The following is a 24,157-nucleotide window of genomic DNA, read 5'->3' on the forward strand; positions in this document are numbered from 1 at the left end:
ATTCATAGGAAATAAGGATCACCTGAAGATCCGCCACCCCAGCCGCACTCGGGGTGGCAGATCTTCAGATGAGACAATCCGGGGTGGCGGATCTTCAGGTGATCCCAATACTTTTAATGAAGTAAACTTTTTTTCTGCATTTTATATCCACTCAGTTTTTTAATGCATTCATGTTGTTAGGTTAGGTTAGGTTAGGTTAGGTAAGGCTAACCTAACCTAACCTAACCTAACCAAGTGAGAGAGTCTGGGGTGGTGGATCTTCAGGTGAGACAATCTGGGGTGGCGGATCTTCAGGTGATCCGGAAATAATTGTGGTATTACATGTCAAGATGTTAATTGATGTCTCTGTTGCTTTTTGGCAATTAGTTTGATTAATTCTGAGCTTAAAAACAAACAAAAAAACCAACTCCAATCAAAATTCCTTCATTTCCCGAGGCCATGACACCATATTTGCCTCGGAACAGACCCCATTCGCAAAGCGCCACGACTGGCCGAGCCCTTAAGCCTTTCCCTCCCAGCGGCCAATCAGAATTCACCTTATTTAACCCTTCATATCGACTGTAATTATTCATTTTATCAGTTATTCTTTGTGTGTGTGTGTGTGTGTGTGTGTGTGTGTGTGTGTGTGTGTGTGTGTGTGTGTGTGTGTGTGTGTGTGTGTCTGTTTCACTCATATAAAGTATAAGAATACAAGCTTATTTAATTATTTATCAATTAATTAATTTGAAAATAATGTTGAATATTTATTTATTTATTTATCTATTTAATTTCCGTCAGTGTGCCTTGAATTAAGCCAAGCCAGGCCAAAATCATTGTTATATTACAATTACACAATATATTCCAGTAAAAACTTACCATCTAATTGATAAAACAATATAAAGTAACAATAATAATCCATATTTTTATAAGTTACACTAAATATTACAATGAAAACCGTGTACTTGTCACATCAATAAAGTCAATAATGCTGTACTTGGGTCCTCTCTCTCTCTCTCTCTCTCTCTCTCCTCTCTCTCTCTCTCTCAGTGTATTTGTGAGATATATAACCACCCAGCCAGCCAGGGACCACAACACGTCACTAGTGGTGTACTTGGGTCTTCTCTCTCTCTCTCTCTCCTCTCTCTCTCTCTCTCTCTCTCTCTCTCTCTCTCTCTCTCTCTCAGTGTATTTGTGAGATATATGAAATAATGAGTGCAATGGTTGGCTTCACTAATGCACAGCTGGCAACTAACACCACACAGACAGCCAGGGACCACAACACCTCACTAGTGGTGTACTGGGGTCCTCTCTCTCTCTCTCTCTCTCTCTCTCTCATCTCTCTCTCTCTCTCTCTCTCTGTGTGTGTGTGTGTGTGTGTGTGTGTGTGTGTGTGTATCCTCTCTTTCAGCTAGGCAAGGATCCCAATATTCCCCTGTATCAAACAAACAAACAAACAAACAAACAAGGAAATTAAGATGAAATAACTGATACAGGAATGGCAAACATATCTAACGTACCCAAACGAACGCCATATTGAAAAAATAACACCAACAATGAACAAACAACTCGAAAATAATATAAAAATCCGCCAATTTTACCCAAACATCCCCTGCCCTTATCACCCTCTCAGTTTCCTTATTTCCCGGCCTTCCACACCTTATTTCCCTTACCTTGACTATTCCAGGGGCAGGAAATAGTTAATTCCTCTTATTTCCGTCCCTCTTCGTGGCCTATTATACCGGGAATCTTTACATTTCAATTCCTAACACCACATCCACAGCGGCTTTCGATCCTCCATCTTGGACTTGGTCTGGGTCCTTGCTTACATCGGCCCTCGCATATAAACCTATAAAATTATCGTACTCAGGCTGGTTTTAGTTCAATAAATGCCTACATTGATATTTTCCTCTTCCTTATTATATTTATAGGAACTGCAATAAAGATGAGAGGCAGTAAATAAGACCTATAGCGAGAAATTTAAAATATATTCTGTTAGGGGCATTAGTTCAAGATGCCATTGCCTAAAAGGAAAAGCAAATCTGATGAATTAAGATTGTGGGGCAGAACAGAATAGCAATAATGTTTCTGAACGCACAAAATATACCAGCAATAGAGGCTTTGCAATTATATACAGGGAAAGGACCGCGTTAACAGAAAGGCCACAGGAATTAGCCAGGTATTTTAAGGAGTAAATTTTTCTAAGGTCCTACTAATAAAAACTTTCTTACCCTAACATTACCGAGAGAGAGAGAGAGAGAGAGAGAGAGAGAGAGAGAGAGAGAGAGAGAGAGAGAGAGAGAGAAAGGGTGACAATCCCATATAACATTATCTAAATATTCCCAAAAAGAAGTCCTTATGTAATCTCGGTTATCTGAACAGTCATGTCTCCCAGCGCTGTCATTTTTCCAGCATTCATTCCTCATTCATTGCACAATAAAATCTGATGGTTAACTTACCTCGTTTGAGGTGAAATAACGAAGATTAAAGAGCGATTAATATTTCCACTGCACTATATTCAAGACTCGCATCAAACTCCCACTGTCAGGTTTATTTATTTATTTTTTTATTTATTTATTTGTTTATTAATGTTATTGTTTTTTCACGGAAATGTTTGTTTTGATTTTTCTGTTTATTTAATTGTTACTTGTTTTTGTTTTTTGTTTTGTCTTATGAGTTAATTATTTCGTTGATTTCGTCATTCATTAATAAAATTATTGATCCATTTATTTGTTTTTTTTTCTTGTGTGTATATATAATTACGTATTTTTATAATATTAAGAGTTAATTATTTTTTTTCTCGTTTGTTTGTCTGTTTTTTTTTCTGTTTCGCGTTTCAAAAAAGAAAATCAGACTATTTATTTCATCTTCGAATGTGGAGAAGTTTTGTTTACTTATTTAATTTTGCCTAAATCAATCGTTTTTAATCGCTGTTTTCAGTAGAAACGTTTATTCTTATTTTTTATTCTGTTTATTTCTCAGTTTTATGACTTTATATTATATGTTTGGACACTTGTGAAAGGTAGCTGATAAACCCTGACTACTAACCCTTTAACTACTAAGAAACACCATTTATCTCTCTCCCTCGCCAGCCTCCCTATTGCCAACTGTCTTCCACATCTATATAATCAGGAAACCATGTCAAAAAAAACTACTTATGGGATGCTGGCGTTAACCATATAACTGCGTAGCCTATCTCCACTCCTTCGCCAACATCTAAACACAAACCTATCTACCTTATAATGTCATCTACAGTTATTTTATGATTATTTACCATGATAAAATTGTTATATCAAGTTGTTTTATATATTAAAATGTTTCCATCATGCCCACATACACACACAAAACCATTTAATTCGTAAACAACAAAACATTTGTAGCCCTATCATTTACCTAATGTTATTTTCTGATTACATACCGTGAGAAAATTACTCATATTACTTTTATTAGTATGTTTTATTTATTAAACTGCTTCTTTAATGCTTCCATGCACACACAACAACCAACCATTTCTTTCGTAAACACAAAGTTATTTTAGGCTATAATCTAATATTATTTCCTGATTCTTATGACTACTAGACTACAAATGGAAGTTTTTTTTTCCCTTAAATTTCTCATTTTTCTCTCTATTTCCTTTTATTAAATTTTGCTACACATCTCAAAGCCTTCTCTCTCATTAATATTCGTATATTTGTGCCTATCTTTTATAAAACTCGAAACTATTTCATATTTTCATGTTATTCTTCCATTTATTCATATACATACACTTTCCACTATTCAATTTCTCTTATTCTTCTATTTTCTATTATTTTGTTCAGCTTATATTCCGTCTCCTCTTGTTAAGACTAATTAAAGGTCATTTTAGTTCCTCTCAGTCATTTTCATCCACAAAAAAACTCATACTTCACTCCTACCTGTTTATTTTCATCCACCTCTTCCACTATTTGCTTCTATTTTCATTCTGCAATATATTTTCCTTCCTATTGTCGCATCATCTACTTTCCCAGAAAAGATTAACCCTTCTGCCCCAGACAACTGCATTTAAAAGGGTTATTTAAACTGACCAGGTTTTAAAAGGTGTTTTTTTTTTATCATTCTGCAATATATTTTCCCTTGTTATTATTGCATCATCTACTTTACCAGAAAAGATTAACCCTTCTGCCCCAGACAACTGCATTTAAAAGGCTTATTTAAACTGACACAGGTTTTAAAGGTTTTTTTTTTTTTTATATAATTTCAGTGTCAGATTAGCAAGATTTTTGCTTGAGAACTATGCTAATTTCTGTGCCCTTTCTCTTAATTTAAATAAAAAATAACACTTCTGTGCCTTGATTTAAACAAACAGTGATTTTTAAAGGTGTTTTTTATAGAGTTTTAGTGACAAATTAGCAAGATTTCTGCATTCTTAACAGGAGAAACATCTTTGAGAACTAGGCTAATTTTCTGTGCCCTTTCTCTTAATTTAAATAAAAAATAACACTTCTGTGCCTTTATTTAAATTGACATAGGTTTTAAAGGGGTTTTTTATAGAGTTTTAGTGTCAGATTAGCAAGATTTCTGCATTCTTAACAGGAGAAACATCCTTGAGAGCTATGCTAATTTCTGTGCCCTTTCTCTTAATCTAAATAAAAAATAACACTTCTGTGCCTTGATTTAAACAAACAGTGATTTTTAAAGGTGTTTTTTATAGAGTTTTAGTGTCAGATTAGCAAGATTTCTGCATTCTTAACAGGAGAAACATCTTTGAGAACTAGGCTAATTTCTGTGCCCTTTCTCTTAATTTAAATAAAAAATAACACTTCTGTGCCTTTATTTAAATTGACATAGGTTTTTAAAGGTGGTTTTATAGAGTTTTAGTGTCAGATTAGCAAGATTTCTGCATTCTTAACAGGAGAAACATCTTTGAGAACTAGGCTAATTTCTGTGCACTTTCTCTTAATTTAGATAAAGAATAATACTTCTGTGCCTTGATTTAAATTGACATAGGTTTTTAAAGGTGTTTTTTATAGAGTTTTAGTGTCAGATTAGCAAGATTTCTGCATTCTTAACAGGAGAAACATCCTTGAGAGCTATGCTAATTTCTGTGCCCTTTCTCTTAATCTAAATAAAAAATAACACTTCTGTGCCTTGATTTAAAACAAACACTGATTTTTAAAGGTGTTTTTTATAGAGTTTTAGTGACAAATTAGCAAGATTTCTGCATTCTTAACAGGAGAAACTTCCTTGAGAACTAGGCTAATTTCTGTGCACTTTCTCTTAATTTAATAGAGAATAATACTTCTGTGCCTTTATTTAAACAAACACTGATTTTTAAAGGTGTTTTTTATAGAGTTTTAGTGACAAATTAGCAAGATTTCTGCATTCTTAACAGGAGAAACTTCCTTGAGAACTAGGCTAATTTCTGTGCACTTTCTCTTAATTTAATAGAGAATAATACTTCTGTGCCTTTATTTAAACAAACACTGATTTTTAAAGGTGTTTTTTTTATAGAGTTTTAGTGACAAATTAGCAAGATTTCTGCATTCTTAACAGGAGAAACTTCCTTGAGAACTAGGCTAATTTCTGTGCATTTTCTCTTAATTTAAATAGAGACTGAGAGGAACTAAAATGACCTTTAATTAGTCTTAACAAGAGGAGACGGAATATAAGCTGAACAAAATAAAAGAAAATAGAAGAATAAGAGAAACAGAATAGTGAAAAGTGTATGAATATGAATAAATGGAAGAATAACACGAAAATATGAAATACTTAGAGTTTTATAGGCACAAATATACGAATATTAATGAGAGGGAAGGCTTTGAGGTGTGTAGCAAGATTTAATAAAAGGAAATAGAGAGAAAAATGAGAAATTTAAAGCAAAGAAACTTCCATTTGTAATCTAGTAGTCATTATAAGAATCAGGAAATATTTATTAGATTATAGCCTAAATAACTTTGTGTTTACGAAAGAAATGGTTTTGTGTGTGTGCATGGAAGCATTAAAGAAATATTTTAATAAATAAAACAAACTAATAAAGGTAATATAAGTAATTTTCTCACGGTATGTAATCAGAAAATAACACTATGTAAATGATAGGCTACACATGTTTGTTGTTTACAAATTAAATGGTTTTGTGTGTGTATGTGGGCATGATGGAAACATTTTAATATATAAAACAACTTGATATAACAATTTCGTCATGGTAAATAAAAATAAAATAACTGTAGATGACATTATAAGGTAGATAGGTTTGTGTTTAGATGTTGGCGAATAGTGGAGATAGGCTACCCAGTTATATGGTTAACGCCAGCATCCCATAAGTAGTTTTTTTGACATGGTTTCCTGATTATATAGATGTGGAAGACAGTTGGCAATAGGGAGGCTGGCGAGGGAGAGAGATAAATGGTGTTTCTTAGTAGTTAAAGGGTTAGTAGTCAGTGTTTATCAGCTAGCCTTCACAAGTCTCAAAAAATATAATATAGTCACAAAACTGAGAAATCGAACATAATAAAAAACCAGAATAAACGTTTCTACTGAAAACTGCAATTAAAAACGATTGATTTAGGCAAAATTAAATAAATAAATAAACAAAACTGCTCCACATTCGAAGATGAAATAAATAATCTGATTTTCTTTTTCGAGACACAAAACAGAAGAAAAAACAGAAAAACACACAAGAAAAAAAGAATTAACTCTTAACATTATAAAATATATATAATTATACACACACACAAGAATAAAGCAAATAAATGGATCAAGAATTTTATTAATGAATGACGAGATCAGCAAAATAATTAACTCATAAAACAGAACAAAACACAAAACAACCAAAAATTAAATAAACAAAAACTCAAAACAAACATTTATGTGAAAAAAACAACAGTAATAAGCAAATAAATAAAAATAAAATAAATAACCGATGTGGGAGTAGGCTAGTTGGAAGCCGATCGAGTGTAGTGCAGTGGATATATTAATCGCTCTTTAATCTTCGTTATTTCACCTCAAACGGGTAAGTTAGCCGTCAAATTTTATTGTGAAGTGAATGAGGAATGTATGTTGGCAAAATGACAGCGCTGGGAGACGTGACTGTTAAGATATCTGAGATTACATAAGGGCTTCCTTTTGGGAATATTTTTATTATGTTATACAGGATAGGCACCCTCTCTCTCTCTCTCTCTCCTGATACAAGTCTTTAATTGGTATAAGAGTTATAACAAGGGAGATGTAAGCAAAATATTTAGTATCAGCAACCAGGGTAGAACAAGAAATAACGGGTACAAGCTTAAAAATCTGGGAATAACATGGCAATATTTAGGTATATTTCACAAAGGGACTGCCATCTGTAAGCATGGTCGCTTCTTGCAGCTTCCCTTATTTCTTACGTTCTTAAGGGCTTGAGTGAGTGGGTGTAAGGGTGAGGGGGAAAATTGTGTTTGGTTTTTGGTATATGGACATAAGATTTTAGTGAGTGCTCTTGTAAGGATAGGGGAGGAGTGCTTTTCGTCTCCATCAAGGGCTAAAGTGATGAGTGCTGGCTTAATAAATTCGTAGGAGATAATATTTTAGTGCTTCTCTTCCCCAACAAAGGTTAATGGGAGGAAAGAGTGTTGTGAGTGAGAATAAGGGTGGTAATAAGTGAGTTAAGGGTGGTAATAAATAAGGTAAGGGTGATAAGTGAGAATAAGGGTGATATTTCAGTGGTTCTCTTCCCCAACAAGGGTTAATGCGAAGAAATAGTGTTGTGAGTGAGAATAAGGGAGGTAAGTGAGGTAAGGGTGATAATAAGTGAGAATAAGGGTGATATTTTAGTGATTTTCTTCCCCAACAAAGGTTAAGGTGTTGAAAGTGTGTTGTGAGTGTGAGGTGAGTGTGAAAGCTGTGTGCCTTGCCTTGCTATGGGTTTATACATCTCTCATAACACTTCCCTGCCAGACCACCTCTGTGTGTGTGTGTGTGTGTGTGAGTGTGTGTGTTATATATAAAATGTAAATAAATAACTGCATTTCTACTGTACTGATGGGAGAAACACGCTTTTAAAAGGCACTATTCAAAGTGGCACAGGTTTTTAAAGATGTTTTTTATGGTTTTAGTGACAAATTAACATTCCTACATTACTAACAGGAGAATCACTCACAAAAACCTCTGCTAATCATCTTTGTGGTCTTTGCAATCAATTGAGAGAGAGAGAGAGAGAGAGAGAGAGAGAGAGAGAGAGAGAGAGAGAGAGAGTGTGTGTCAGCTAAACCAATTCAACTTGATACGAGTGAAAATCTAATGATCTTCCATTCCCACAGAACTGTCACCCTAACCACGGAGTCCTGGAGATTGTGTTCTGCATTGCCAGCCGGCACAAGCGGTGACAGGCAAGGCATGTGAGGTGTCTCACAGCTTTACTAACTTATGCAGGTACTGGTGCAATGCTATGCCCACAACACTCATTCACTTTATTCTTCTTTTTCCTCCTCCTTCTCCTTATTCCCTCCTCCTCCTTCTCGTCCTCCTTCTTATTCCTCCTCCTCCTCCTCCTCCTCCTCCTCCTCCTCCTCCTCCTCCTCCTCCTCCTCCTCCTCCTCCTCCTCCTCCTTATTTCTCCTCCTCCTTCTCGTCCTCCTTCTTATTCCTCCTCCTCCTCCTCCTCCTCCTCCTCCTCCTCCTCCTCCTCCTCCTCCTCCTCCTCCTCCTCCTTATTCCTCCTCCTCCTTCTCGTCCTCCTTCTTATTCCTCCTCCTCCTCCTCCTCCTCCTCCTCCTCCTCCTCCTCCTCCTCCTCCTTATTTCCTCCTCCTCCTTCTCGTCCTCCTCCTTATTCCTCCTCCTCCTCCTCCTCCTCCTCCTCCTCCTCCTCCTCCTCCTCCTCCTCCTCCTCCTCCTCCTCCTTATTTCTCCTCCTCCTTCTCGTCCTCCTTCTTATTCCTCCTCCTCCTCCTCCTCCTCCTCCTCCTCCTCCTCCTCCTCCTCCTCCTCCTCCTCCTCCTCGTACTAGCTTATTGGCTAAATGACTTGTGGCTTATTGAGGCTTATTGGTGACTGGCTTAGTGAGGCTTATTGGTGACTGGCCAATGGGGTGAGATTTTATCTTGGCCACAACACTTATAAAAGAAGAATTACCAAAGATGGAATGTTATCACAACATCTGCCCTCTGACATCACATTATAAGTCATTGCTGATAGGTATATTAACTGTACTGTTATCTCATCCTAGTTCAGGAGTTAGTATCTTATCATCTCTCTCTCTCTCTCTCTCTCTCTCTCTCTCTCTCTCTCTCTCTCTCTCTCTCTCTCTCTCTCTCTCTCTCTCTCTCTCTCTCTCTCTCTCTCTCTCTCTCTCTCTCTCTCTCTCGCTTTACGCTGATGACGTAAAGAAACTAATTGTGTCTGTTTTCCTAAGTTTTAACAAGTATATTTAAATCCTTTATCTATCTTATATAATGGTACAGTCAATGGTTATCATTGAAACACTTTATATAAGCACACACTATCTTTATGATCTTGGTTGAAAATAATGAAAATATGGAAAGTACGTATCTCAAAGTTCTCAGTCTCAGGGTGAGACGAAACTTTCTTTCAAAACAAGGGCACCAAAAGTGGTCAGTGAACAAGTATGCTGATTATTCAAGAACACCTTTTCAACATATCACTCCTAATACCAGTGTTGGACATTCTCATACTGATCTTCATAAAAGGTGTCTCCAGGCATTCTGTATTATATCCAAAGCATATTTAACATGGTAGATTTTTTTCACAATTTTCTCAGCTATTGCTGGTTGTAGATTGTTATGTTGGCCTGCTGATACTTGTGTGTGTGGAATATTTGTCTTCTCATGTTAATTATCAGGGAGTTACTGTACTTTCTGTACTTAACTCCATGGATAAATCACTTGTCATACTTCAGAGAATGACTGGTAATGAAATATTTTCATATTCACAACATTCTAATCTGTCTTTGTTTCACAGTGGGTGTAGTTATGCTGTTGTGGCCGAAGCCGGGTTTGCGGTCTTGGGCTTGCGCCCGTTCGGCTTCCTGCTGGACACAGTGCCACGACAGCATATCTGTGCCTGCTGTGAAACAAAGAGAGATGAGGGAACGTGAGGCATCTCCTTCCAGTGGAATGTTGTTAATTCCAAACCAAGGATGTAAAGCATGTGTGAATTCAAAAGGAAGAGAGTGGTATGGAAGTTGGAAGATTTTCAGAGGATCTCTCATCCCAAAACTGTGATACAGTATTTTTGTGAAAGCTGAATGTCAGAGAATTTCATTGACATGATGTTTCATTAACACAAAAGAAAATGTGATCAGAATTGGCCTCAAGAGAAACACAATGGGTGCACTTCATACTGTACTTACAAGCTCTTGTGTTGCCACAAGGTGACAGTATTATCATTCACTGAAAAGTGTTTCATTAGTACAGGAAGTAAAAAAAAAAAAAAAAATTAAAAATAATACTACATGAGATGCCAATCACACTGCATTAAAATATGCAAAGCTAGTATGCTTCAATAACAGACAAAACATGAAGATAAAAAAAAAAAAAAAAAAAAAAAGTGAAAAGATTAGACCTTGATTTTTGGAGGGCTTGCTTTAAGCATTACATGCTTGAATACACTGAAAACTTGTTTCTTAGATATGCTGTCATGAAATGGAGATGTAATATTTCTATTGTGATATGCTGTCAAACATAATATATATGTCTTTATTACACTCTGACATTTCTCCTTACAATGTATCATTACATTTTAACCATACATAGTTACTGTCAAATATGATATATGTACTTGCCTTTATTACACTTATGACATTTCTTGCATACAATACTACATTTTGACTGTACATATTTACCATCTTGAAAATTCTCCTAATAAAAGTGCACTCCTTTCATCAGTGATCCATTAAACAAGCCTTTCTTGCAGGATGAGAGTACAGGCTGCAGGCACGGAGTGTTTGACGAGGCAGTTATCGCCACAGCACTTAGGGAAGTACTGAAGGGCCTTGAGTATTTCCACAACAACGGACAAATCCACAGGTAATCACCCGGAGGCAGAGTCTGCGTGCCGAGGACGGGCATTGTTTACCCATCAGTGAATAGGTACTGGATGTTAGCTGAATAGTTGTCATCTTGTCTCTTGGCTGGAGTGCAAGGCTAGCAGTCTTACCCTCCTGTGTGTGTGTGTGTGTGTGTGTGTGTGTGTGTGTGTGTGTGTGTGTGTGTGTGTGTGTATTTACCTAGTTGTATTGTACAGGGCATGAGCCTAAGCTGTGTGCGTGTGTGCGTGCATGCGCACTTAGTCTAAGAGACCAGATATGGTCTCATCACATCCTAAGGGGCAATCAAGATACATGTTGTAAGAAATAACCAGATGCTTGCAAAAATATTAGCAATGGAAAACATTCAGCATCTCTTTCTTTGTGTTTGATGTTGTCAGCATTTAGGTGGATGTTGAGGCAGCTCAATGTGGTACAAAGTAATGGAGATTGTGTGTGTGTGAGTGGGTACATCAAATTCCCTTTGAAACACTAACAAAAACATGGTGTATCTCTCCTCACAAACAGGGAGGGTTTGGATATTTTGTCAAAAACAGCTTGCTTTGAGTCCTCAGTAGTACAACTCTGTATGCCTCTGTTACGCTAAACTAAATGGCACTAAACTCACATCCTTTGTATTGAAAATTGCAATAAGATTAAAATCTCTTGGTTGAGAGATTTTTGTGTGGCAAGATTAAGAAGAGGCAGGAGTGTGCTGTTTCCAGATGACTGCATCAGTGTAGGAGGCTGTTACCTTTTCACCTGTTCTCCATCCTAATCTATTTACACTTGTTTCCTTAACTTGAGTTCCTTATCTCATCCATTCTTTCCTGCCCCTCCTCCTCCTCCTCCTCCTCCTCCTCCTCCTCCTTGTTCTTCTTGTTCTTGTTCTTGTTCTTCTTTTTCCTCCTCCTCCTCCTCCTACTACTTATTCCTCTCCTCCTCCTCCTCCTCCTCCTCCTCCTCCTCTCCTCCTCCCTCCTCCTCCTCCTCCTCCTCCTCCTCCTCCTCCTCCTCCTCCTCCTCCTGCTGCTGGCTTATTGGCTAAATGACTTGTGGCAATATATAAATTCATTGTCTCTCTCTTTCTCTCTCCTCCTCCTCCTCCTCCTCCTCCTCCTCCTCCTCCTCCTCCTCCTCCTCCTCCTCCTCCTCCTCCTTCTTCTTTAATCCTTTGAGAGAGAGAGAGAGAGAGAGAGAGAGAGAGAGAGAGAGAGAGAGAGAGAGAGAGAGAGGGCGGGGGGAGGGAAGATTAACCAGAAAGAATTTTAATTAAGTGAGAGAGAGAGAGAGAGAGAGAGAGAGAGAGAGAGAGAGAGAGAGAGAGAGAGAGAGATCTAGTTATAATTTCAACTTTCAATATATATTATTTATATGAATTACAAATACACATACTTCTTCTCCTCCTCCTCCTCCTCTCCTTATTCTTCTTCTTCTTCTTCTTCTTCTTGTTCTTGTTCTTGTTCTTTTTCCTCCTCCTCCTCCTCCTCCTCCTCCTCTCATCATCATCATCATCAGCATCAACTGAGAAAACTTGATATTAGAGAAACTTTCAGAGAGAGAGAGAGAGAGAGAGAGAGAGAGAGCATCTATATGAAGAGCTGTCTTTAATCCCCTTGACCTCTTTGTGTGTGTGTGTGTGTGTGTGTGTGTGTGTGTCTTCTTCTTCTTCTTCTTCTTCTTCTTCTTCTTCTTCTTCTTCTTCTTCTTCTTCTTCTTCTTCTTCTTCTTCTTCTTCTTCTTCTTCTTGTTCTTTTTCCTCCTCCTCCTCCTCCTCTAATCATCATCATCATCATCAGCATCAACTGAGAAAACTTGATATTAGAGAAACTTTCAGAGAGAGAGAGAGAGAGAGAGAGAGAGAGAGAGAGAGAGCATCTATATGAAGAGCTGTCTTTAATCCCCTCGACCTCTTTGTGTGTGTGTGTGTCTTCTTCTTCTTCTTCTTCTTCTTCTTCTTCTTCTTCTTCTTCTTCTTCTTCTTCTTCTTCTTCTTCTTCTTCTTCTTCTTCTTCTTAATCCCTCTTCCTTTCTTTCTCCCTTTTTTTTTTTTCTTTCTTTTTCTTTTTCTTTCCTTCTCTCTTCTTCTTCTTCTTCTTATATATATATTCTTCTTATATATATTCTTACTTCTTTTCCTTGTTACTCTTCACTATTGTACACTTCACTTGTACAAAGCTAGCAGCTGGGGGATGAGAAAAACTGGTGGAGAACACTCAGAACACCTAACTTCATAGAAACTGTTTTAGCTAGAGATGAGATGAAGAGTTTCTAGTTCAGATTATAACTGAAGGGCAGACTGAGGATGTTCAGTAGAAGAGGGGGATGGTTGAGTGTCACTGAAGAAGAGGGGATAGTTGCCTGGAAGGTTGTGTCGAGTTGATAGATGGAAGAATTAAGTCTTTGGTGCATTGAACACTGCTAGGTTTGCTCGGTCACAATCAGAAATTTTAGAGAGTTGAGAAGTCAGGCATTCTGTGGCTTCCTTGTGAGAATTGTTTACTTCCTGAAGGGTTCGATGTCTACAAAAAAGACATGGAAAAGTGCAAGGTGGTATCATCAGTGTAGGAATGGATAGGACAAGAAGTTTGGTTTAGAAGATCATTAACAAAAAATAAGAAGAGAGTGAGTGACAGGACAGAACCCTGAGAAACACCACTGTTAATAGATTTAGAAGAACAGTGACTGTCTACCACAGCAGCAATAGAATGATCAGAAAGGAAACTTGAGATGAAGTTACAGAGAGAAGGATAGAAGCCATAGGAGGATAGTTTGGAAATCAAAGCTTTATGCCAGACTCTATTAAAAGCTTTTGATAGGCACAAGCCAACAGCAGCAAGTTTCACCAATATCCCTAAAAGAGGATGACCAAGACTCAGTAGGGAACTCCATAAGATCACCAGTAGAGTGGCCTAGACAGAACCCATACTGGCAATCAGATAGAAGGTTGTGAAATAATAGATGTTTATGAATCTTCCTGTTGAGAATAGATTCAAAACTTTGGAGAGGTAGGAAATTACAGCAATAGGACGATAATTTGAAGGATTAGAATGGTCACCCTTTTTAGGAACAGGCTGAATTTTGGCAAACTTCCAGCAAGAAGGAAAGGTAGATATTGATAGACAAATTTGGAAGAGTTTGATTAGGCAAGGTGCAAGCACAGAGGCACAGTTTCAGAAAACAATGGGAGGGACTCCATCAGGTTTGTAAGCTCTCTGAGGGTTAAGGCTAGCCAGGGCATGGAAAACATCACTGCAAGGGATTTTCATAGGTAGCGTGAAGTAATCGGAGGATGGAGGAGACAGAGGAACAGACCCTGAATTATCCAAGGTAGAGTTTTTAGCAAAGGTTTGAGTGAAGAGTTCAGCTTTAGAAATAGATGAGATGGCAGTAGTGCCACGAAGAAGCAAAGTTATTGGAGATGTTTTTGGCTAGGTGCAAGAAATTACAAGGGGAGTTAGATCTTGAAAGATTTTGACACTCTTTTAATGAAGAACACACACTTGTTTAGGTCATGCTGATACAGGTTAGGAATTTAATGGGACAGACTTGACTACTTTTACAATTTTAATGTGTATGTATATATATAGACCTTAATTATCAATATAATATACAACTAAATCTTGATTAGTAAAATATATTTTCTAAAACCCCCTGAAATAACCACTTAAACTTTTTTGGGGGGGATTTAAGAGTTTTTTTCAGGGGGGGGGCATTAATGCTAAGCCTGGAGGCAGGAGGGTGACAGTGGAGTTTTTAAGCTGGTAAATGGCTTTCTGGGTCAACACAAGATCAGCTGCCATATATATCACTAACACTCCCTGCTGCAGCTATGCCAAGGAATGTGCTTTTTCTTTCATTTTCAGCTCCTGGTGACCTATGGTAAAGCACAGCAACAAAACTGTAAGCATCCAAAATTAGTCAATGATGGGTTGCGTGAAGCCTGATGGAGTCGTCAGTTATGGATGCTGCTTCCGTGGCAGCTGGACCAGCACTGGTGTTGGATGTGTATGAACAGCTACACAAGCGTCTCAGCTGCTGTGAGATGTATGATGACTGTGTTCTAGCACATGATGGATATGCAACTCAAATATATCCACATTTTTTCCATATGTGCTTTTCACATGCATTTTTGCTGTATAGATTTCTTTTGTGGTGACTACAGTCAGCTCGCCACTAATGTGCAGTATTCTGATGCAAATCACGTATACTGCCTGGGATCAGCTTGCTTGCGAGTCGTACCCTAACGGAATTTAAAGCCTACTGCATGGATGGTCCGCAACAAATTGTAAAAATGTCTGTAACACTGATATCGAGGTAGCAAGTGCAGTTCCAATCCCAACATCACTAGCACTATACACAGTGATGCAAGTTTGGTGAGAAGAATGAGCTGTAACTGCTGCAGCTGCCACCATTGATAGTGACATCAACAGTGAGCATTCATCAGCTGTTTGTGTAAACAGTGGCTCAGTGTGGTCTTTTAATGAATGTTTGTGTACTGTATAAGTCTTAATTCATTATTTAAAAAAATATTTTTACAACTCCTATGTTTGTATTACCTTCAGTTGTATCCATGAACAATCTGAATGCTATAAGTAGTTTGGAAATATTTAAATTCTTGAGGGTTGTCTCACACAGGCTGGAACCATAGTCTTTTTTTGCCATTGCTTTCATTAAAACTCTAAAGTAAATCACATCTAATCTAATCTAATGAACCTACCCCATGGTGTCAAAAGAGCATCCCTTCAGCTGCATCTTTATTATTTCCAGGAAAAAAAAGTGCAGAGATTAGGAGTATAAATGTCCTAAAACTGAACTTGGGACCTGACAGTCATCATGGTCTCAATGTCTAAGGTGTCATCCTTGTGTTCTCTCAGTGAGAGGTTCAATCCCTGGCTGGCTACAACTTGTCATGGCTAAAGACTTATCTCATCTTGAGATCAATTTCTCATTGTTTCCATAGAATGAATGTCCATGTGGGGAGCATGACACAAGTCACAAGGGTTGGTACCAAATCTGATGAGTAGGGCAGCTGCAAAGGGATAATCATGCATCTGAGAAGCCCATGCATTATAAGAGATATGTAAGAGAGGGTGCATCATCATCATCATCATCATGGAGCATCCATTTAGCCTTGCACCACATTTCAAGCCATATCTGCCAAAATTAATGTCCTCAGATGCCTCAAAACACTTGAGTAGAACTGGCAGTTGATGATCTTTTTTGGGGGATGAATTCATGATGAACTATCCTATGAATCTCAAAGACATTGAATAAAAATGCTCTTAGTGGTTTTCCAGACCTGAACCATGCCCTGCATGGAGATGCTGGACTCTTCTATTGTAAAGACTTGTTTGGGTTAGGGTGTTATACCTGTAAACCCAAATTTTGTTCCCAGAGATGTCCTTTGACATGAAGGTTGGGTCATTCATGGCTGGCTGACAGAATTCCTGACAGACTTTGGCCTGATGCTTCTTCTGTCCATTGTGGAGATGATTCTGCACAAACAGTAGATGCTTGACATGCTTAGAGAACAACACTTCCAGAATAAGTTTCAGGGGTGACAACAGTGCTGAATGTGCTGCTGTATTGCTGCTCAAATGGACTATTTTCAAAGAGATGGTGCCCAAATGCAAATTAAGTAAGTGCTGTAGGTAAAAGTAATTTTTTCATACCAACTGTTTATTTGTCAAAATATAGTGTAGACTATCTTTTATGCTCCAAGCACACATATGTTAGCACATAAACACATCACTGAAAAGTGTATCAAGCTTCCTTGACAATGCAGCTTCAAGTAAATGAATGACACATGTTATACAATTTTTTCTGCTGATAGTTATAATCATATGAACAGGAACATTCATAATGCTAATATGCTAATCAATATGAATAACCATCTTTATGATATCTATATTCTTATCTTTGTAATGAGATACTTAAACATTAGTTGAGCAGGAAATCTTAAAAAGAGAGACCATTGGTGGTGGCTGAAGCCACTGAACACATGTTTTCTTTTGTCTGGCCATTATGGAACACATACTGGCAATTAGATAGAAAGTTGTCAAGTGATAGATGTTTAAGAATCTTCCTTTTGAGGATAAATTCAAAAACTTCAGATAGGCAGAAAATTAAAGCAACAGGACAGTAGTATGAGGGATTAGAATGGTCACCCTTTTCAAGAACAGGCTGAATGTAGGCAAACTTCCAGCAAGAAGTAATATTATTACATGTTGACACACAGAGTTGAAAGAGTTTGACTTGGCAAGGTGCAAGCACAGAAATGCAGTTTTGAAGAACAAGAGGAGGGACCCCTCCAAGCTTTCCAAGGGTTTAGGGCAGCGAAGGCATGGAAAACATCATTGTGAAGAATTTTACTAGATAGCATCAAGTAGTCATAGGGTGGAGGAGAGGGAGGAACAAGCCTTCAATCAAACTTCCAAATAACAAACTATTAGCAGTGAATTTGTCCACAAGGAAGCAAAAGGAGCAAGCAATCCCTTTGTTTCCTGGAATTCAGTAAGTAGGGAAGTAAATGACTGGATCAAAACTCACACAAAGGCAACCAATTGGAAACCAAGGGAATCAAACATCATCATGACAAAGAACACAAGGAATAGAACTTTCATGGCTAAAGCAATTGAGGAAAAACCAATGTGGTCACTTTTTGACAACCAATTCCTAACTGTCACAAGCCTCACTCCACTACCACACAGAGTCAAAGGTCAATTTTAAGGCCATATTATTTCAAAGTATAATCACAGAGTCCCACAATAAAAATACAAACACAATCTCTTCAAATCATAATGGATGAACAAACTCACACACACACACACACACACACACACACACACACACACAAGCCAGACATGAACAACACCACCACTGGTCATTGCTTGTTTGAGAGCAGAGATAAAATACTGGACAACTTCTTGACTTGGTAATGCTGTTGTGTCCACCATCTGAGGTCCATTCCTGCAGTCACCGACAGCTGCACTCAGCTAAGTGGAGGAAAGGAAAGTCTGAGTGTGATGCAGGTGGTGGTGGTGGTGGTGGTGGTGGTGGTGTGGTGTGGTATATTGGTGTTGATAGATGAAAAGAATTAAAGTCAAATGAAATTATCAGAAAAAATAAGAGAAGAAGAGAATGTGGAAGATCTGAGAGACACAACAAGCACAACAGACCATTCAGGGCAAGACAGAACAAAAGGTGTTTTACTGACTATACAACAAGCATGACAGACACAGGACAATGGAGGACAGGCAAGTCTACCCCTTGAAGCACAGCAACGCAGAACAAGGAAAAAAAAAGCACAACAGCTTCTCAGTCAGGACAAAACAGAAGAACAGCACACCATTTCTTCCTCTGTGCCAGAAAACATTGTAAAGCAGCCACGTTTCAGACCAGGCCAGGCACAGATGTACTGAACCAATAGCAAACCACAGACACACACAAGCCAACTAACACACAAACACACAAACATATATTATTTAGAGCCATGCACATAAACAAACACAAATATTAAGCTATGTTGCTTGAAATTTTTTTTTTTTTAGGCATGCAATAGAATTATTAAAGATGCTGTTTACAAAATACTAAGCACAATAACTATACACAAAAATTTATGATGCATTGGTTAAGACCTGTAGTGTGTGTGTGTGTGTAAGTGTGTGTGTGTGTGTGTGTGTGTGTGTGTGTGTGTGTGTGTGTGTGTGTGTGTGTGTGTGTGTGTGTGTTTGTAAATACTTTGAATATAACTTTATGTCAAACTTCATTGAATTCACCAAATAAATAAATATTGATAAAATATCAAACTTCCTTTTAACTCCAATAAAAATCCCAATATTAACAAGAAAATCAGGTTAGACTTTCTGGTACATTCTGAAACAAGTCTGGCCACACCTCCACTACTTCCCAAAAGCCTCTAGTTGAAGAGACACAGGTTTTCAAGAGAGTTTTTTATGGTTCTTCTGACAGATACACAACATTTCTACAGTATCAACAGGAGAAACTCTCTGTAGCCTCGGAAGACAGTGACTGAGAGCACAGCAACCCTCAACAAATATACATACTCACCGGTCAACTATGAAGGCCACCAGGGTACACAACAGGGCCGTAATGTGCAACTACAGAGGGGCATCTCCAATGGTGGTGGTGGTGGTGGTGGTGGTGGTGGTGGTGGTGGTGGTGGTGGTGGTGGTGAGGGTGATGGTGGTGGTCACATATCCTGGTATCTGTATAGAAAGAAAGAGATTAGATTCACTGGCTTGAATTATGGAATAGTGAAAGACTATAAATAAATAAATATAATCCTTTGCTTTGTTGGGTAGCAAGCTGTTTTATAAAAGCAAGTTTCTCATTAGCTTTGACTTTTGTTGAACATGCATGCAAGGTAACAATGTTAAAAGTTGGTAGTGAAAGCAAGTCCTGAAATTTTTGAGAAGGCATGGCAAAATCCTGTTTTCTTTTTGATACAAAACACCACTGCTACATTGTCACCTTAACTGGATCAAACAACTCACCTACTTTCTTAAATACATTCTTTCTCCTTTAGAACAGTTATCTTGGCTATGTAGTCTGTAGTTTTGACTAAACCTGCAAACCCACAAAACCAAACTGTATATAACTGTGTAAATCCAAGCACAGCAGATAACACACATAATACAATTACCATAATAGTGGAGAGAGAGAGAGAGAGAGAGAGAGAGAGAGAGAGAGAGAGAGAGAGAGAGAGAGAGAGAGAGAGAGAGAGAGAGAGAGAGAGAGAGAGAGAGAGAGAGAGAGTGGAAACTCATATCATACCAATATTTCATAACATCCTGAGAAACATATAACACAGAGTTTGCAAAACTAAGGATCCTGAAGTAACTCATACCATTGTCAATATTATTATACATTACATACTGCAGCCTTTCCATACCCTACAGTGGATTGTCAATAAATTGGATATTACAAGGAAAATATTAAGTCAAAAGACTCACCTCATAGAGCTTCTGTCTCTCCCTGTCAAGAGGCTTTTGCAGCAATATGGCTCCTGTTGTCTGATCTATGGTGAAGGTCTGCCAGTGTCCCAAAGTGTCTTTTAGGATCCTGTAACGGACTGCTCCATTGATGCCAATGTCCTGATCTGTAGCTCTCACCTGTATCACCAGGCTCCCAACAGTACCATTCTGTAACAAACATATTAAAGTAAATATCCCAAGACTTATCATTAACCAACTACAGTGTAAATTAATCAGTAAAATTACTGGTAAAACTGAATAAGTCTTATTTTATAGTTCAATAATTTACATTATTGTCTACTTAAGTGATAATGATCTCTATTGCAAAATGAGTTTAGAGGAGATGGAGACTGTTCTGTCATGGCTATCACATAGGAAATGCTCTCAGAGGGAGATAAGAGTTAGGATAAAATAGATAGATTTCCTAGATTGTCATGATACTGACAACTTTCTTGGTTGAAACTGTTACTTTGACATAAAAAAAAAAATAAATTAAAAAATAAAAAATAAAAAATAAGTGGAATATATGCATCATTTTCATTCTTTGAATCAATTACAATTATATATATTGGTGACAGTTCATAATTTTAAAGAAAGCAAATCCTTTGGAACTGAAACTTACAATGCAACATATTTTGTGTATCTTAATCCAAATTTTCTCCTATGAAATTACATAAAAACTTATTGTTTGTCAAGATTATAAGGATAGATGCACAAAAAGACATAAAGGCAGCGCAGTATACAAACCTCTGGCACTTTGATTGTAACATTTTCAGATGGAGAGACAAACTGTGGAGCATGGTCATTCAAGTCTAGTACACATATATTAATATGAGACAAAACAGAGTTTGGTGGGAATCCTCTGTCTTGTGCTTGAACCTCCAATGAATAGTTTCCATAATGGCCAACAAGGGGCTTGGCAGCAAATATTTCAGCTGCTGTTTTTTCTATATGGCGGATCTCAAACGGACCTGAAATATAAAACATGATGTGATGAGTGTTGCAGAGCATAGCCTAAAGGATGTACATTTCATTTGCACATCATTCAATTTGTAAAATATTATATTTCAAAGTTATCATCACCCAAAGCAGAGGTAAGGCTAACTGGCATGTGTAAATAATCTAAACCATACAATAGTATCTGAAAATAACAAGACACTGATGGGGTTTTAACATGTTTCTTGTAAATTCTACACACCAGCCTTCACAATGAAACTGTCTCCTTATCCACACAACTTTGATACAATGCCACAAGAAATTTTAAATAGAATGTACAAAACCTTACCTTTCTCATTTCCACCTTCAATGGAAAAAAGGATCCTACCATTGGGTGAGTTTATGTCATCACCATCAGTGGCATGCACCACAGTGATGGTTTCCCGAGGCTGGTGAAACTCGGTAATCATGGTGCAGTCTTCCCGCTCCTCAAACACAGGCACTTCATCATTGATGTCAGCAACTGTCACACTGAAATAGCAGCAAGTAATCTATGTCACTCTGATTATAATATTCCCTGCTACAATGATATATTCTATATAGGAGATACAAATAACAGACCATAATACCATAGGACAACATATCATAGGGAGCAACTGCACTATCTGAAATTATACTAAACATCTTATTTACTCTAAACATTTAGTCATGACAAATGAGACATGGAAAATAAAAAAGCAACACACACACACACACACACACACACACACACACACACACACACAAGTATTTAACTCATCCAAGCTGCATGAAGGCATTCCTGGATTCCCCAGTTGCATACCCAAACTGGTAGTTGTCCCAAGCCTCAATGAGGAGGTTGAAGGTGCTCCTCTCTTCCCGGTTGAGAGCAGAGGCCACAGTAATAACCCCAGTGTCTGGATCAATCTATGAACAAAGTACATGTAAGAATCTGTCTATAACACCTCACTGCAATACTTCACTCACATTCTCAATACAATAAAGAATTATTTCATCATGGGTGTGCACTTGATGAAAACAAACAGTTTTCGGCAGTCAGAAGTAATCCTGAGTCACCTGTGGCTCTTTCAATGACCCAAAACACCATCATTACTGCACAACTGCATTTTTCCAGTAACTTTACTCAGCAGCAAGATGTCCAAGTGTTATTCATTTTTTCAATAAGTAGGTTGCTCCTCTCTGTGTCCCTCTGTAAGGCTTCCCTCACTAGATCAATGACAAAGAGAATACCTGCATGGTCTAAACAGTATCTTCTGATTAGTTCTGTGTCATCAAGTTCATTCAGTATATACATCCTTTCTGGATAAATAATTTGTAAGCTGCTAAGAAAGTGTAGATGAGTGTCTGAGAACTGATTAATCCATTTTACATTGATTCCTATGGGGCAAATAGTTTTGGTTTTCAAACACTTTGGATTTCAAATGGCATTCAGGAACGAATAAGTTCAAGAACCAAGATTCCACAAGAACTCATTTTACTTAAAAGTCCCAGTCACATCTTTCTGGTAACTAATATCTCACCAACCAATCACAGCCTAGATAAATAAATAAATAAATAAATAAACAAACAAACAAACAAATAAATAAATAAATAAATAAATAAATAAATAAATAAAAAGGTCATGTCTCTATTTTGTACGGGTGACTGAAGTAAATGATAATTCCTTATAATTAAGATAGTCTACAAGTGTTGATGACACAGCCTTAACACAAAGTACACATTTTTTTTGTTATCCTTTCAATGAGGCAAGGAAGTGTACAGGTCCACACAATTAAATCTGAACCGCAATCAACACAAAAGATTTCAGCGCCAGCCTATACACCCCACACGGCACCCCACATAGGCCTACCTTCCTGCCTACTACCTGCTTCATCCAATATGCTAAAGAATATTCACCAATACCAACAATATTCAACAGAACTGTACAGCAAATATGTGGTTCAATATTTGGTGTTAATTAAAAAGACCCACCAATACCACTTCCACGGTGTACTGAGGCTGACACATTTATTCTATAACTTCTATAACTCTCCATAACACTAATACACACATATATATCACAACAGAAGAGTGAGGCAGAAGTAACAAAATTATTACATACCTTGTGTCTTCTGCCAGTCTCCCTCACTCTGAATATCCAAGGCAACGTCACCTCTTCCTGCCAGGGTTCTATCACCAACACAGTCATCTGGAAGGCAAAAATTAAATGAATGATATAACCTTGGGGGACACCACTAAGTCTGCTATTAACATATCTTCATAATTGTTATCTTTTTAACCTGCTCACCTAACAAAACTAACCACACTTCACCAAAATGCAGATAAACCTTTAAAATTCACCATCAGCATTATAATTTTAGTTGTGTATATCTATATTTCAAATTACGGTAAGATCTGTAATGAGAAAAGTCACCTGGTCAGCTACCCTGTACACACGGCTTATTTAACTCTCTTGGCCCAGTAAGGGGGTAACAAGTGACAAATTCTGAGGGATGAGGGTAAAATAACAGCTAAATAACTCAGCACAGTCAACACTACAGGCTCACACAAGATTTCATAAACATTACTCACCAAGGATAAGGAGTCTGGAAAAAAAAAAAAACTTATTTTCACCTCTCCCCAAGTCTTTCGCTACCTTTCTGCACACATCCATTACTCAGATCAACCTGTGTTCATATACTTACAGTTTTTGAGAGTAAAATCCAAGTAAAGAAGTGTTATAGCGTTAAAAACCGTGTATAATAAGCAAGGTTCGTTCTTTTCACCATCTTGTAAGTGAAATGGAAAGTTTTGTGTATAGATGACAGAAATGCTCTCTCCCTCACAACAACAACAAACAAAAGAGCATCGGTACTAGGAAAGATTAAGGTTGAAATACTATATAATATCGGATTGTAACCCTCTATAGTAGCTTAACAGATTTCTTTTAAGATTCTTTTCTTTTTACTTTTATGAACAGCCGCTGAATTCAAAAGACAAAAAAAGATAAGAAAATATTGCTATCCACATTTCTATCACTACGAAATGCTGAAACATTATTTCCTTATTATTATTATTATCCTTATATATTATTTCATTCATTTCAAGCATTCCTGGAGCCTATGACAGCTAAGTTCGCTGGCTGTGGTGTTAATTTTTAATATAATGTTAATAATACCTACATGTTGGGCGTTAGGTATCAATATTTCGCTTAATAAAACCGATGAAAG

The 24,157-nt window shown here is 37.5% G+C and overlaps 1 protein-coding gene and 1 long non-coding RNA gene across 3 annotated transcripts; one reads left to right on the forward strand and one right to left on the reverse strand.

Moving 5' to 3' along the window:
• Nucleotides 1-6,860: 6,860 nt before the first annotated feature.
• Nucleotides 6,861-15,515, forward strand: LOC135099014 (uncharacterized). The gene is made up of 4 exons (XR_010267567.1): nucleotides 6,861-6,964; nucleotides 8,250-8,361; nucleotides 10,863-10,975; nucleotides 14,841-15,515. It is a non-coding gene; the product is annotated as an uncharacterized LOC135099014 (long non-coding RNA).
• A 201-nt stretch (nucleotides 15,516-15,716) lies between these two features.
• LOC135099013 (cadherin-23-like) lies at nucleotides 15,717-23,788 on the reverse strand. 2 transcript variants are annotated; one of them, XM_064001450.1, is made up of 9 exons: nucleotides 23,633-23,788; nucleotides 23,050-23,136; nucleotides 21,751-21,854; nucleotides 21,259-21,440; nucleotides 20,721-20,944; nucleotides 19,953-20,141; nucleotides 19,498-19,566; nucleotides 19,048-19,205; nucleotides 15,717-17,972 (listed from the first exon to the last, which is right to left on the reverse strand). In XM_064001450.1, exons 2-7 carry the CDS (start codon nucleotides 23,134-23,136, stop codon nucleotides 19,561-19,563), a joined length of 792 nt encoding a protein of 263 aa, XP_063857520.1. In that variant the 5' UTR covers nucleotides 23,633-23,788; the 3' UTR covers nucleotides 15,717-17,972; nucleotides 19,048-19,205; nucleotides 19,498-19,560. The 2 variants fall into 2 exon arrangements, with proteins under 2 accessions (XP_063857520.1, XP_063857519.1); XM_064001449.1 differs by having other exon boundaries at nucleotides 19,494-19,566.
• Between the last annotated feature and the right edge of the window lie 369 nt (nucleotides 23,789-24,157).

The sequence above is a fragment of the Scylla paramamosain genome, unplaced genomic scaffold, assembly GCF_035594125.1.
Source record: "Scylla paramamosain isolate STU-SP2022 unplaced genomic scaffold, ASM3559412v1 Contig98, whole genome shotgun sequence".
NCBI lineage: Eukaryota > Metazoa > Arthropoda > Malacostraca > Decapoda > Portunidae > Scylla > Scylla paramamosain.

Coding starts and splice junctions, on each gene's coding strand:
- LOC135099013 (XM_064001450.1), bottom strand. CDS start 23,136: ATGACTGTGTTGGTGATAGAACCCTGGCAGGAAGAGGTGACGTTGCCT. Junction 21,855..23,049: donor AGACTGGCAGAAGACACAAG/GTATGTAATAAT, acceptor CTTTGTTCATAG/ATTGATCCAGACACTGGGGT. Junction 20,142..20,720: donor TTACAATCAAAGTGCCAGAG/GTTTGTATACTG, acceptor TGTTTGTTACAG/AATGGTACTGTTGGGAGCCT.